Source organism: Ictidomys tridecemlineatus, chromosome 1 (genome assembly GCF_052094955.1).
Source record: "Ictidomys tridecemlineatus isolate mIctTri1 chromosome 1, mIctTri1.hap1, whole genome shotgun sequence".
NCBI lineage: Eukaryota > Metazoa > Chordata > Mammalia > Rodentia > Sciuridae > Ictidomys > Ictidomys tridecemlineatus.
In genome coordinates, this window is record NC_135477.1 from 12,442,205 (window position 1) to 12,458,088 (window position 15,884).

The 15,884-nt window shown below is 43.6% G+C and overlaps 1 protein-coding gene across 1 annotated transcript in view; it reads left to right on the forward strand.

The window, feature by feature from the left end:
• The first annotated feature begins 11,788 nt into the window (after positions 1–11,788).
• The window catches only part of Pdzd8 (PDZ domain containing 8), an 81,208-nt gene continuing 77,112 nt past the window's right edge, over positions 11,789–15,884 (forward strand). The window contains exon 1 of the mRNA XM_005320708.4: positions 11,789–12,910. Coding sequence (XP_005320765.2) covers positions 12,045–12,910 — 866 coding nt within the window. The 5' untranslated portion in view covers positions 11,789–12,044. The remainder of the gene's footprint in view (positions 12,911–15,884) is intronic.

Below are 15,884 nucleotides of genomic sequence, written 5' to 3' on the forward strand. Positions count from 1 at the left end.
ACAGATGTAGTTGCTGTCCATATGAAGTTGCATTTTGGTGGGATGAGACAAAGAATAAAAAAATAAACAAACATAATTTCAGATGATAATGAGTGCTATAAAGGACATAAACAGGGAGATGGGGGTCTGGAAGCATTGTAGAAAGCATGACTGAGATGGTCACTCTGGGTCAATGACTTTTGCAGACTTGAAGAATATGAAGGGCAAGAGATAAGGATGAAGGCAATGAACCTGGAGGTGTCTATCATTTAGGGAACAGAGAGAGAAACAGGAGGCAGCAAAGAAAACAAGAAAAAAAATCATCTGAGATTCAAGACATAAGTTGGGAGAGGGTGGAGTAATGGAACTCCAAGGGGTGGGGGAGGGGAAAGAATATGAAGAAGGAGAAAGGCCTCTGCTACAGACATTCACCTTTTACTTTGTCTTTTAAAATAGATGGTCATCAGATTCCCAGGTAGAGACAGCAGACTTATACCAAGCATCTAACATTTCTCCTTATGAAATATAACTTGCATATCCCACAAGGAATATTTGATCATAAAAAAGATCCAAATACAGCCACGTGAAACAACATGAGTGAACCTTGAAAACATGGCAAGAGCAAGAAGCCACAAAAGACCACATGTATGGTTCCTTTTATGTGGAATATCCAGATTAAGAAAATCCACAGGGTCAGAAAGTGATTATTTGGTTTCTGGGTTGGGAAGGAACAGGGGAGTGACTGTTGATAGGTATAGGTTTCTTCTTAGGGTGTTGAAAAGTTCTAAAATTAGACTGTGGTGATGCTGACACACTCTGAATACATTTAAAACTGGAGAAATTTACATTTTCAAAGGATGAATTTGATGGAATACAAAAAATGCCATTAATCATAATGATATTGTCAATATTTTTGTAACACTACAACATGTTTCCCCATTTTATGACTCAAGGCCCTGCAGGCACTTTTTCAACTTGCCTTAACCCTGCAAAGCTCGTTGATCTTCAAAAGATGAAGTAAGCCAACATTTTGTAATGAAAGGTTCTCTAAAGTTCAGTAGTTGGGTTTGTACACAATTAGAAAAGTAGGTCAACAAACATTGCTTTTTAATATCTTATAATAACACTGTAACACACACTTATTAACTGTTTATTTGGGGTTAATAAGATTTTTTTGTCTTTTGTGGTGAACCAGAAGAATGGTTACCAGGGCTTCCACTGAATTTTTGTTTGCTAATATTGATTATCTGGATCTTTGTTGGGTGAAAGGGAGCAAGAACTGGTGTGTCGTACAGGTTACAAGGTCAGAATCTGCACACAGACACACCTGGCTTGGAATACTGTCCTTGTCTTTTAGTAGCTGTATGACCTGGTGCAAGCTACAAAGACTTTCAGAGCTTGCATTTCCTTCTCTGCAAAATGGGAATTCTATATTTACTTCAGTTTTTATTTGAAGATCTATCTATTGTATTCATAGGAATTGAACTGGGAATTGAACCCTGGGCCTCATACATACTAGGTGAATGTACTACCTCTGAGCTACACCCTCAGTCCCATTTTTTAAAAGGCTGTTAGTAGGCATCAATGAGTATTCCTGACTTAAGTATTGGCATTTTCTGCAGAACAAGATCTTATCCTTCTTTCCCATTAGCTGTTTCATCTTGATGTGTTTATTATTAAATTACTCATCAAAGTTCTTTTCTGAGAGTTTGCTATCAGTCAGGAAATGAAGAACTAAAGCCCTTGATTGCCAAGTATGAATTATTTTATTGCATGGGGCTGTTTTCCTCTTTTGCAGAAGTCAGAGCCGGAGAGAGCTACTGAGCTACTGCACCCCACCCTTCGACGCGTGGTGGGCCGAGAGGAACAGCGTAGGCAAGAGGCACCGCACATTCCCTCAGCTCCCACTTGCCTTTAAGGCCCCACTCATTCCAGAGATTCCTGGGAGGCTAAGCAGAAGAGTTTGCTTACAGAGCTCACACCCCAGAGACCTGTCAACCCTGTCCAGGGGCCTCCTTTCTACACCACCCTCAGCAGACCTGGGCAAGAAAAGAGAGATCCCTGACCTTGATGACCCTCCAACTTCACACACTCACACACGCACACACACTAAAGAACCTGTGTGCCTGTCACTTGGGCTCTGATAGCACTAGCACATCACAACCCCTATCCTAAGCATCCATTCTTCAGTCCAACACTGCTCAGGCCTCAGGGAACATTTGTCACATATCTTTCCTTTTGTTTTCTACCAACCCCAAATGCCAGGAAGTTTGTGGACTGTTCCTGCCCACATCAGAGATGGAAACTGCTTCAGAGGGCTGAAATGGTTGGAGCCCTGAATAAAAAGAAAGGCAGATTAATTTGTCAATCCCTTCCTCCCAGAGAGCGTTAATGAAATGGATTTTGGGATAGCCCTGTCATTGCCGGCATGCTGACTTGTCTTCTTTTTCTTCGATTTGTGTTCCATTTGCGATTCCTAAAGAACTCATAAGTGGGGCTGGGGATGTGGATCAAGCCGTAGCGCGCTCGCCTGGCATGCATGCGGCCTGGGTTCGATCCTCAGCACCACATACCAACAAAGATGTTGCGTCTGCCGAAAACTAAAAAATAAATATCAAAATTCTCTCTCTCTCTCTAAAAAGAAAGATCTCTCTCTCTCTCTCTCTCTCATAAAAATTCTCTCTTTAAAAAAAAAAAGAACTCATAAGTTGGCATTATCATGAATGTATGCACATGGGTAGTTGAAAAATATACAATGGGGCTGGGGTTGTGGCTCAATGGTACAGCACTTGCCTAGCACGTGTGAGGGACTGGGTTCCATCCTCAGCACCACATAAATAAATAAATAAATATATTGTGACAATCTACAACTAAAAAATATTTTAAAAAATATATAACATTATTAAAAAGCTCATATTACTCAGATACATTTGTAAGCCTGGACTTAATACAAGTCAAAAAAGATACTGATCATTTATATTGGCAGCTAAGTTAAGAGAATGAATGCTACAATTGTGAAGAGCTTACTTTTTTTTAATATATATTTTTTAGTTGTTGATGGACCTTTATTTATTTATATGTGGTGCTGAGAATCGAACCCAGTGCCTCACACATGCTAGGCAAGCACTCTACCACTGAGCCACAATCTCAGCCCCAACAGTTTACTTTTATGAAAATTTAAAATTGTTAAAAGTTTAAGTAAAAGCCACAGATGTACTTAAATATTTTTTACTTTAAATAATTTAAAAATATTATTTCTATATAAATAATCTATATATAGTTGTAGATGAGCACAATGCCTTTATTTATTTTTATGTGGTGCTGAGGATCAAACCCAGTGCCTCACATGTGCTAGGCAAGCGCTTCACCACTGAGCTACAATTATTTAATTATAGATTAAATAATTTTACATGTAAATTTTACATTCATTAATTATAATTTCTACTTTGCCTTTTAATGATAATAATTTTCATGTTTTAAAAAATAAAATTTCTTCTAAAACATTCAATTTTATTTCTACATTCACTTTCATTTTACATTTTGATGGAAATATATTCCAATTTGATACTTTTTAAATACAATTACATGTTATTTTTAATCCTTTAGGTAATTACTGACAACAGCACATAAATTATTTATATACTTTGATCACAATTATATAATTAGTCATTTTTTTTCCTGCCATAAAAGCAGGTGGCCAGGGGAGGCTTAACCACAGTCCTTCTCAGGGAGAATGCTAAGCACATGTAGAAATAGTAACTTACTAGTAATTGGACAGGAGTCCTGGGTCCTAGTCTCTGCAGGGGCCATGGGCAACCTACTTCTCTCTTTCTTCTGGGAAATGAGGAGTTTCAAAATCATTCCTTCATTCTACAAAGATGGTGGCTGGAGCAAGAGGGCAGTGTGACTAGAGTGTAAATCGGGTTGGCCACAGGAGGTAAGTCTGGAGAGGTAGCCAAGATCAGGTCATTTGGAACCTTGGACTTCCCTCGGAGGACCTTGGTTTTTACCTTGCATGAGGTAGGGAACTGTATGAGTTTCTGTGGCTGCTATAACAAATTGCCACAAGCTTAGCAACTTAAAATAATACAGTTTATAACAGTAAGATTCTAGACATAAATAAATCTGACCTCTAGCAGGACTCTCTGGACTGAAAAAACTAAGTGTCAGTAGAGATGAACTCTTTCTGGAGGCTCTAATCTCAGGGAGAACTGGTTTCCTGGTATTTTCCAGTTCTGAAGCTATCTATTCCTTGCTTCTAGGTCCTTCCACCTCCAAAGCTAGCAATGGCAGGTTAGTCATCATCACATCACATCACTCTGACTTTTCCTTCTGCCTCCTTCTTTCACTTTCAAGGACCTTTGTGATTATATTGGGCCCAACTTGATAATCTAGCATAATCTCCTTATCTGAAGGTCAGCTGAATAACAAGCTCAATTCTATCTGCACCATTAATTGCCCTTCACTATTAGTATATTCATAGGTTCTGGGGATTTGGATATGGACATCTTTGGAAGACTATTATTATTTGTCCATCACAAAAACCATTGGTGGTTGGGAACAGATGGGGGACATGATGTGATATACTTTAACACAGCTATTGTGGTTGCTGTGTTGGAATAGACACCAGGGTAGCAAGGACAGCAGCAGAAAAGCCAGTTAAGAAGCCATTCCAATAATCCAGGTCCAAGATACTGCTTGCACCAGGACAGTGAATGTGGCGAGAAGTGGGTACATTCTGAAGACACTTTGAAGGTAAAGCTAACAGTATTTGTTGGCAGAGTGAATGTCGATTTGAGAGAAAGAAGAGTCAAGGACAAGATAAGGCTGTTGATCTGAGCAGCTGGAAGTACAGAGATACCACTGACTGCCCAAGAACTGGGGTGGGATGAGTATCTGATCAGGTCTGCACTCAGTAGTCCATTTCAAATCCACATGGAAGTGCCTGGTGAGCTATTGGATGTAAGGGTTTCCCAGAGAAGCTCAGACTGAATAAATACACTGGGATGCATCAGCATATGAACCATATAGAAGCTATAAGACTGGATAAGTGCAACAGGGGTGAGGACATGTATGCTGGGGCCCCAACAGATACATTGCTCTCTAAACAGAGGATTTAGATCCACACTCAATCTCAAAGACCAACCATCTCAGAGCCTATGACTGCTTACCAGGTTATTCTCCCCAACATTAGCTCCTGGCTTTGCCAGGAGCATAGCAACAGTTATGTCCCTTCCAGGCCTCTTAGGGCATTTGCATGTTGGCTTTTCCTGTACCTGAGCCTCTTCTTTCAAACAGTTGGTGACAAAGCTTCAGGAGAATAGCTTGGCTCTTTCTCACCAAAAGTGGAGAGTACATCGTGTTAATTTCTTCATCCACTTCATAATTATCAATTGAGCGATTCCTATGTGCCGAGTCCTGTGCCCAGTATTGGGAAAATGTATTTACAAAATATACCTTGTGTAAGTGCTGCCTGTCAGCAGCATGGTGAATACTGTGTCAGAATTGTATTTGGCTGCTAGCAGCAGAGAGACCAGAGAAATAGTTGTTTGACAGTTTAAGAGGTATTTTCCCCTCTAATGTAAAAGTCGTCTGGAAGTGGGGATTGTAAGGTTGAGTGTAGCTTCAATATCATCAGTATTCTGAGCATCTTCTGTCCTACCAAATCATCATTAGCATGTGGCATCTATCCTCAAGATTATCACAGAGTTATAAGATGGACACTGCAGCTCCAGCCATTCCATCTGCTTTCCAGGCAGAAAGGTGGGAGAAGGAAGTACATAAAACAAATGGAGCATGTTGAGTCAGAATTCTTTAAAGAGCTCCCGCCCAACAACATCTGCTTATATCATATTGACCACTCTTATCTGCAAGGCTGGTTGGGGAAAGATTTTTTTTTTTTAAGCTGAAGAATTTGCTGGTCTCATATTCTTCTTTGAAATGATGGAAGGAGTGAATGGATATGGGAGAAACTACTAGCAGTCTCTTCTACAAAGCATCAGAATAGGGAAGGCACAAGATTTATATGAGCAAGAGACAGGGGCCAAGTCAAGGAGAGCCTCCTTGAGAGGAATATTCAAGTCTGAACTTAAGGGGTTCAGATGACAATGGCCCAGATCCAAGCATTGTCAGGGGAAGGACAGAAATGGAACAGATTGGAGGACAGTTTGGGGGGAATGCAAATGCTAGTTAAGGCCTCATCCGTTTGAAAAGGATCTGATTATAGTTGTTCCAAGAAAGAAAAGTGTCAAAATGACCTTCTTAGAAGCCTGGTGCCAGGATTTAGTTAGGTTTCTGAATTGTAATGAAAGGGAGTTGAAATTGGTAGATAGCCTTAAAAGAAAGATAAGAAGTTTGAGTTTGTCAAGTACAATGATTAAAGTATAAAGTAGATAGAATTTAGAGTTTCTGATAGTCTCTCCTCAATGTATTGTTAGAAGCAGTTTATCATTTCAATTGAGAAAGAGAAAATAAACAATACTGTCCTTCCACTATTCCATAAAATATTCAGTCATTCAGGAGGATGGGAACCAACTCACCTATTATTTAATTCCTGAAAGTACCACCCAGGTAGGCTGAGCATCTTGCCCAGTCTTTTTAATTTTAGCCTTGAGGTCTTACTCCCAGGAACTCTCTCAATGGTGGCAAAATTGGAGCAGCTGGCCATCCTGCATCCAGGAAGAACCCAGGGGATTCTTCATGGAAGACATTTTTCTGTCATCATCTCTAGACACAGAAATGGCAGGCAATATTCAAGTGGCAATTTCTCTGCATTGCAACCTAAATAAGGAAGCATGTTTTACATTTACCTTCAGTTGATGTCCTTTATGGTGTTACCAAGGAATGGAAGATTTTCCAGAAAGAAGAAATGATCCACATTATCAGAGGATCCTTGGATCCTCTGATGAAAAAAATTTTTAAAAGTCTATTGGTTGGGACCAAAAGGAAGTCACTGGGGCTTTGGCAAGAATGGGTTCATGGAGTGAGGAAGAACTGTTCAGGCAGAAGTCAGAGTACAGAGGACTCAAGGGAGTGGAAAGGAAGGATGTAATCAGAAAGAATCAGCTAGACTTGACTATGAAGAGATAAAAAAGGCAGAATTTGGAAGGCTTAAAGTAGGATGTTCATTTTCATTTTGTGAGAATCAAAAGTAGCTGATCTGCTAAAGAAAAGGAGATAGACCCTGGAAGGCAGTGGGATCCACAGCAGAAGCAAGTTTTTGCTGTTTTGTCTGTCTGCTTTTCTTTATTTCCTCCTCCTCCTCCTTTTAGTGTGTGCGTGCGTGTGTGTGTGTGTGTATGTGTGTGCATGTGTGTGTGTGTGTGTGTGTGTGTGTGTGTGTGTGTGTGTTTGGTTTTTAGTCATTACGTTGTTGCCACAGAAGAGGAGGATGAAAAGACGAGTGTCTCTTGAAGGTGATCTGGGGCCAGGCAAGCCCATGGCATGCCAGCCTTAGGGTTTCTTTTTCTTCTCATTAATGGGGACTTGGGTCTTCTCTTAAACTTGGTGGGGCAGGTAAGGGTGGGAGGCCTGAGATGGTCAAGGTTTGATGACATTGTTGTGGGAGAGAAGAAGATGTTGGCTGGGGTAATGGATAAAAGAGTAGGTGGGAGCTAGGAGTGCTATGAAGGCCCCATGAGAATGATGCAGAGGGGAAAAGGAAGATAGCTGGATCACACTAAGGTTGAGATTTTGCAGGCAGAGGAGATGGAAGGAAAAGTATTAAATGCCACGCTCTTACTTAAACAAACTTTGGAGACTTTACAAATCCCGCAAAATAGAATCCTCTTTTGCCCTGATACTCAGTCCCTCCATGACTCAGTTTATGTTTTACCCCCATCTTCTTTCCCTCCCCTTGGCACCAACCCTATTCATGCTATCCTCCTCCATTCATCCTGCTATTTCTCTAGGTTCTGTTGGAATTCCAATTTCTGAGCTTTGGCCTCTTTCTGATTAGAGCATCTGTCTAATCCTCCAAGGTTAATGCAAATTCCATTTACCCTAGGAAGCCTCCCACCTTCCCAAGCCAGCATTCCTCTCTCATCATCCCCTATCAAACTAGAATTGCCCATCACATTTTCTCAATCCCCCTTATTGGGGAAGTTGCCTCACCTTCCAGCAGTGCAGAAGCAGCAAGCCCTGAGGCACAAATGGGTGGATTTGAGTAACCAATTAGATATTTTTTCCCAGCACTTGAGATTGAGCTAGCAGGTCACATGGGGTACTGGGGACATGGGACCATCTAGATTTGGGTGCAGAGCTGGTGCCTTCCAAGTTGCCTGCATGCTGAGGCCATAGGGGAGCAGAAATCAAGAGCCATATAGAATAACACAGCATATCTGCAGAGAGCTGTAAACACAAGCTATTGGGTGGGGGTGGGGACAGGTGGAGAGAGGGGGGGCGGGGAGAACCATTCCAGGGTTTCTGTGATGCCCCAGCTGAACATCTTGCAGTGGAGTTCCTGGAGATATTCCAGTATCCTTAACATGGATCCAATTTCAGTTAAGTTATCCTGAGGCAGTTTCTGTTCCTTATAGTCAACTGTCTCTCCCCATGAACCAGAAAGCTCTGCTAGTACAATAACTATCTCTTATCATCAGTTATGCTGGTGTGTTTGCTTGCACCTGGCAAGCAAACAGGGGCCTGGCAAGCAAACAGGGGCCTGGCAACCCTGAGGGCAAGAACTTGATCCTGTTCATCCAGCACCTCTAGAGCCTGATACATGTTGGATGCTCAGAAAATAGTTGTTGGATTTATATCCTCAGAGTTGATAGGATGAGTTGATGGATCATTTGTTAGCAAACACTCTGAACTTCTCTATGCTTACCTCCATGTTGCTACATTTGCATTATTTTATATGGTTTTAATCAAATCAGCTTTTCATGTACTCACAAACTTCCCACACTCATATGCTTTGGCTTTCTCCTATTTGGTGGGTACCAGGAAGGAGTAAGGGCTTAGCAGCACTAGAGGCACAAGTCTCTCTCTGGTTGGTGGGATTTTGAGTCCTAGACAAAACCTGTCTTTCAGTATTCAACTGTCTTTGCCTTTGAAATGCATACTTCCTGTGAAGGCTGTTGGGGTAGCTTAATTTCAATGATGTCATTTAAAGCACATCAAAAAGTCAGCAGTACAACTCCTTTCTTCAGAAACCTACTCAGAATCATAGATTTTCAGAGCCAAGGCCAGTGGCTCTCAGTCTTTAGAATTACTATGAACCAGCATGAATATTTAAAAAGAAAAAAGGGTTGCTGAATTTATATTCTTCCAATGAATAACACTAAAAACACTAAGCTTCTGTTAACACAACATCATTTCATAAAATAAAGTGTATGTTAACACCAAAATTATCATGCTCATTACCACCTAATTTAAATATCAAATACATTTGACTGTATAAAAACTCATTAACATTTTGATTTTCAAATATTTTTAAAAATAGGTAAGTATTTTTAAATTATGAAGTGCTTAACATTGTGCCTGGTACAAGTTAATTCTCTGAATTCTGAGAATTGGTGCTCAATAAATGTTAACCATTTTTAACACAAGGGAATATATTTTTCTTCTATCTTCCCCCAAAGTTTTGCTAAACTCCTTCATGGGACAAGTGTTGCTGAGGAACTGAATGACTGAATAATGGATTGAGAAGATTTGGGTACCCAGAAGTATTCTAAGGAGTAAGGTAGAAGATGGGGGAAGGGAAGGAGTCTACAGAATGGAGTGTGAGATTGAGGAGTGTGACTACCACCTTATCTTGTGGGTAGGTAGGTGAAGGGTACATTAAGATCCAGGAAGGGTAAACATACAGTCTGAGGTTTTCATGTCACTGATGTGAAATATTCCTTCTCCCCACTTCACCTCTGGTTTCTGTAACATTTACTACAATGGTGCATGTTATGGTTTAGATGTGGTGTCCCCCAAAAGCTCATGTGTGAGACAATGCAAGGAGAGATGATTGGATTATAGTCTTGGCATGATCAGTGAATTGGTCCTGATGGGATTGACTGAGGAGTAACTGGAGGCAATGTGATGTGGCTAGAGGAACTAGTCCGTTGGGGGCATGGCTATGGGGTATATATTTTGTGTCTGAAGAGTGGAGTCTCTTTGCTTTCTGATCACCATGTGAGCTGGTTCTCTCTGCCACTCTCTTCAGCCATGATGTCCTGCCTCATCTCAAGCCCTGAGGAATGGAGCCTGCAGTCTATGGATAGAGACCTCTGAAACCACAAGCCCTTAAATAAACTTTTCCTCCCTTAAAATTGTTCAGGTCAGGTATTTTAGTCCCAGCAGCAAAGAAGCTGGCTAAAACAGTGCATGAGTGTTATTCATAAGGTTTCAGAAATTGAGAAAAGGTATACATTTCTGAGACAGCATCCCAGAAGCAGAGGTTGATGATGAGAACAGAAGTTGCTTGACCTTCCAGAAATCTCAGCAAGGTTTTGAGCCTTGTTTCTGAGCTGAGACCTGACTTATATCTTCCTAGTAATAGACATTCTGGTCTCTGACTTGGGCATGAATATTTAAGGTGAGATCAGACTGGTTCCAAAGTTCTGTACTTGCCCTAGTAGGGTCAGAACTCTGATTTTGTCCTAGAATCACCCAGAGTCAGAGAGAATTCTTGGCCTGAAGATTTTTAAGGGTTAGAGAGGAGTGCTCCTCTGGTGCCTTAGGGGAATATCTGGCTTCTGTAGGATTAGAAGTGTTGTGGTGTCCACGTGGATGGAGGGACCTAAACTTTTATGAGGCAACAACTTAGAAATCAAAGGAATAACACTGGTTACTAAGCAATCTGGCTTCATGTGATTGAGATGCTGCCCGGGACAAAATTCTGTTTTCCCTGACACCCCTCCCCCAACTCTCTCTTCTGGTGCACCAGGGAACAACAGATCAGCCCTCTTAAAACTCTAGCAATCTTGGTGTTATGGTACAGAGTGATGACCAAAAACTTAGGGTTTCATGTTGGATAAACCAGGACCCCATGCCACTTCCTTAGACTCTGTGTCAGTTCGCATCGGTAAAATGGGTGAAGGCTCTCACTAACTGCCTCAGAGATGGCCTAAATGTGGTAATACACATAGGGGTTCAACAAGAACCTGACAGTCACTAATTCGCCTTCCAATCACCTGGCAGATTCATTTCGGTCATCCACAGGTCAGCTCTCATTTAAACTTCCTTTGGAGGGAAAGTTAGTCCTTTGCCTTTGTCTCTTCTTCCCAGGTCCCACGGTCCCCGGAGGCAGGGCGACTGCTGGTCGGATTGCTGGCCAGCGATGGCGGTCTCTGAGACAATCGGTCTTCTTTAGTCAGTTTGGGCAGTGTCCGAGTGGCCTGCTCGGGACTTCTGCAGTTGGGCTTTGCAGGGAAAGCCACAGCCGCCACCGGCTCAGCTGTCGGCGCGGGGAGAGGCGTGCGGCAGCAAGTGGAAGAACCACACTGCGGGAAGTTCGACGCTGCCGCAGAGGTGGCAGGGCCAGTGGCCAGCGGAGGGGGATGGGCGCGTTAGAAGATAACTGAATGACCGGACAAGCCATCTCCGCCGGACCTCGCAGCCTCTAACCCGTGCTCTCAGTTATCCTCTCAGATGCTGACCGCGACTCCTGAAGTGACAGCCACGTGGATCGCGGCGCGCGAGGCGGGGAATGGAATGTGGGCGTGGGGGCGGGGCTGGAAAGGGGCCCCAGAGGTGAAGTACCCGCGTCCGCGCGCCCTGACGCCGACTGCCAGGCGACGCTTCCGGGAGCGAGCACGCTTGACGTCACTCGCCGCTCGCCCAATGAGCGGAGGCTTGGGGGAGGCGCCGTCCCCGCCTCCTCCCGCCCTCGCCCGGCTGCCGCCGCCGCCGCGGTCGCACCGGCCGCCCCCGGAGAGTCTGAGGAGGCGCGGGCCGCTGCAGGCTCAGGCGCCGCAGCGCGCGGGCCCAAGTCCCGGACGAGGCCCAGGGAGCCGCTCGCCCCGACCCCGCCGCCCCATGCCCTCAAGATGGAGGCAGCGGGGGCGGTGGCGTGAAGAAAGCGGCGCTGTGGGCGCGGGAGTAGGGGGCCCGGCGGCCCGGGCGGCGGCGGCGGGATGGGGCTGCTGCTTATGATCCTGGCGTCGGCCGTGCTGGGCTCCTTCCTCACGCTGCTCACCCAGTTCCTGCTGCTGTACCGCAGACAGCCCGAGCCGCCGCCGGACGAGGCGGCCAGCGCAGGCGACGGCTTCCGCTACACCAAGCCGGTGCCGGGCCTGCCCCTGCGGGAGTACCTCTATGGCGGCGGCGGGACTGAGGAGCCCTCCAGCGGGGCGCCCGAGGGCGGTGCGACCCCGGCCTCCGAGACCCCCGCCCCGCCGACGCGGGAGACCTGCTACTTTCTCAACGCCACCATCCTGTTCCTGTTCCGGGAGCTGCGGGACACCGCGCTGACTCGCCGCTGGGTCACCAAGAAGATCAAGGTGGAGTTCGAGGAGCTGCTGCAGACCAAGACGGCAGGGCGCCTGCTGGAGGGGCTGAGCCTGCGGGACGTGTTCCTGGGCGAGACGGTGCCCTTCATCAAGACCATCCGGCTCGTGCGGCCCGTGGTAGCTTCGGCCACCGGGGAGCCCGACGGCCCCGAGGGGGAGGCGCTGCCCGCCTCCTGCCCGGAGGAGCTGGCCTTCGAGGCGGAGGTGGAGTACAGCGGGGGCTTCCACCTGGCCATCGACGTGGACCTGGTCTTTGGCAAGTCCGCCTACCTGTTCGTCAAACTGTCCCGAGTGGTGGGGAGGCTGCGCTTCGTCCTCACCCGCGTGCCCTTCACCCACTGGTTCTTCTCCTTCGTGGAGGACCCGCTGATCGACTTCGAGGTGCGCTCCCAGTTTGAAGGGCGGCCCATGCCCCAACTCACCTCCATCATCGTCAACCAGCTCAAGAAAGTCATCAAGCGCAAACACACGCTGCCGAATTACAAGATCAGGTGAGAGGGGGGCCGGGGCACCCACGGGGTCCGCAGGCACGGGACCTGGCTGCGGGATCGGGGCCGGCCGGCGCCTGCTGCCTCCGGGGAGTGGGAAGGGCAGAGGCGTACTTGTAACCCCAGCCCCTGTTTCCCCAGGACCAGGGACGTAGGCAAAGGCAAGTAATGGACACTTTGCCTCCGAACCTTTCCTTGTGTTCGCGGGCACTCCTGATGCTGTCAGCAGCGCATTGATAATGGAAGTATATTGATAATTATCCCCAGAAGTCGCCTCTGGGACTGTTGAGAAACTTCCTGTACGTACTTGCTGCAAGAAGGGCCGTGTCATTGGCTTTGCAGCAAGCCCTGGGCCACGTTGAGAAATTGTTCCTGGACACAGGACAAGGCATGAAGGTGTGCTTTTAGCCCAGGTCTGTTCTATTTTGCCATCTCCAACTACTTTTGCTTTGATGCATTGGCAACTTTGAGGGCAAAGGTAGTAGCCATAGCAAAGGAATACTTTCCGCAGCAAATTGGGAAGGAGTTGGGAGCCCGTAGATAGTGTGTGGATCCCTGCATTTTGAATTACTGTCATCTTCCCTTTGGGGGTAGCCTGTGTGGTACAGACCCAGAATGGGCCCCTCAAGTGTCTATTCTCTGGCTGTTAAGTTCCTCACTCAGTACTTAAAGTCACCCTTCAGATAGTATTATAATGATGTAGTGATTTTAATTTTTTAGAGACTTCCTGTATGTAATGGCTTATTTTTACATAATATACTGTTTTGGTTAATGTATGAGTTTTCTTTTACTATCACAGGAGAAATGGAAGGGAAAAGAAAGTTTTGTAGGACTATAGGCTTCATCCACTTTAGTGGATGGCAAAGTTTGTGGTTAGAGTGGGAAAAAAACATGGCTGTTTCTTTTAAAAGCTGAATATTAAATTTCTCTTCATATCCTCCCTTAGTTTTGTGTTTATTAATAAAGCCTTTTGGATTTTACTCTTTATTATAAAATTATTTCAGTTTTGTAGTAGCTTTACCTAATGCCCTTTAGAGGAGGCTGAATAGTTCTGGATCACTACCGCATGCTCAAGCCAGATAATCCAGAAATATTGTGAATTTGGAATGGCTATTGACTTGAGTATGTAGCAGACTTGTTTAAGCTAATAGCACAGTGACAAAATTGTTGGGTGGGAGAAATTTATTTTATAATGAAAATTTTCCTATAGATTTGCAGAAGATGGTAAACTAATCATTCATTGTTTGATTTCTGGTTTTGTGAAATAGATTATACTTTATGAAACCTACTTTTAAGTTGTGGAATATAAGTGACTAAATTATAAATGAGTGTTTAAGCAGTGAGGTGTTTATTTATAGCAGTGTGTTGCTGAGAAAGTAAGGAGAAAAAGTTGTTAGATTTTAAAATCACAACTTTAATACTGATGTTTTCTGGAGCCTTCGGGTGATAAAATTTGGGTAGGTTTTTATTATTTGGGGCTTATTTGCAGATAGTCATTGGTGATAAGATTGCATATCATTTTGAGAATTTTTTAAAATGTAGATTTGGAATTCAGTTATATCTGAAATGATGAGTAAGAGTTATGGAGCCACTGAGGAAGTTCATTACTTTGAATAAGCTTTATCATTGAAGAAGAACACTATTTATTTTAAGTATGGCAAAATTGTCTTTCATTTACTGTATACAGAAGGATTTTAAAGAAAGCAGGACATACCCAGATTTGGTGGTGTACGTCTATAATCCCAGCACCTTAGAAGGCTGAGGCAAGAGGTTGATCACATGTTCCAGGACAGCCTTCATAGTTTAGGGAAACCCTCACCAAGTTAGTGAGACCTTATCTCTCTCTCTCTGCCCACCCCTACCCCCACACATGAGATTTTTAAAAAAGGTTGGGAGTGAATTCAATGGTAGAGTGCCCCAGGGTTAATCCCCAGTACTTCCCTCCTCCAAGTACAACATAAGTTTGATTGTTATTTTAACTTTAAACCTTCAGCATTAAATGATCATGCCTGAAAATATACACATCTGTGCCCTTTTTATTAGAGGGTATCTTATTGATCAGTAAGTAAATACTGCACAGACTGCATCACTCAGTCTGCAGGTATTTATTAGACTCCTGCAATATGCTTATTATTCTATATGCTAGGGCTTTAATACTAAATAGATATAGGCTCAACTCTCAGAGTCTAGAATTCAGTGAGAGTTGAATTACCTGTACTTGATAAGATTTAAGGTTGAGTGGGATTGATGGGATTGAAGTAACTGGGGAAATTGATTTTTGCTTAGTGAAAGAAAAATAGAAGTGTAGGAATGAAAAAGGTGACCTCAGAAAGTATTAACTTCTCTTTTTTGTGTGTGTACCTGCTCTGCAAGAAGTGTTTTAAACTGGTGATTTAAAGAGAATAAATTACAGTACATCTAAGATGTATTACAGTTCTCACTATGGGAATTAAATTAGCCTAGTGTTATCCTGTTTTATAGATGAGAGGAGTGAAGCTCAGAGTAGTTTAATAACCTGTGTAAAGTCACACAGCTTTCAGGTGGTGAAATCTAGCTTTGAAGAAGTCAGACTGCCTTACAAAAATTATATTGCATTGTCCTTAAGGGCTTAAAAATGTCGTCAATATAATATATATGGGGTATCTTTCCAAGTTAAGTGAGAACTCTATAAAGCTTATTTTTCCCTTAAATTGGAAATTTTGAGAGGATCCTTTTAAAGTTAAACCATAAGATTAAATCTTTGAGTGCTACTCCACATAGCATTTTTTAAAATCCAGCAGATTGTGTTTCCAAATAGAAGGTCTTGCTAGTTTATCCATTTTAGCCATCTAATCTTCTTAGTAGAGCTAAGGCAGTAAAGAAAATTGTATTGAATCTTGAGTCCTCTGGTATTTTTAATCATTACATAACAGAAATATCTTGCCAGTTAACATTGTTGTCACTTCTTCCCCCTTTACTTTTCCTTTTTCATGTTGCT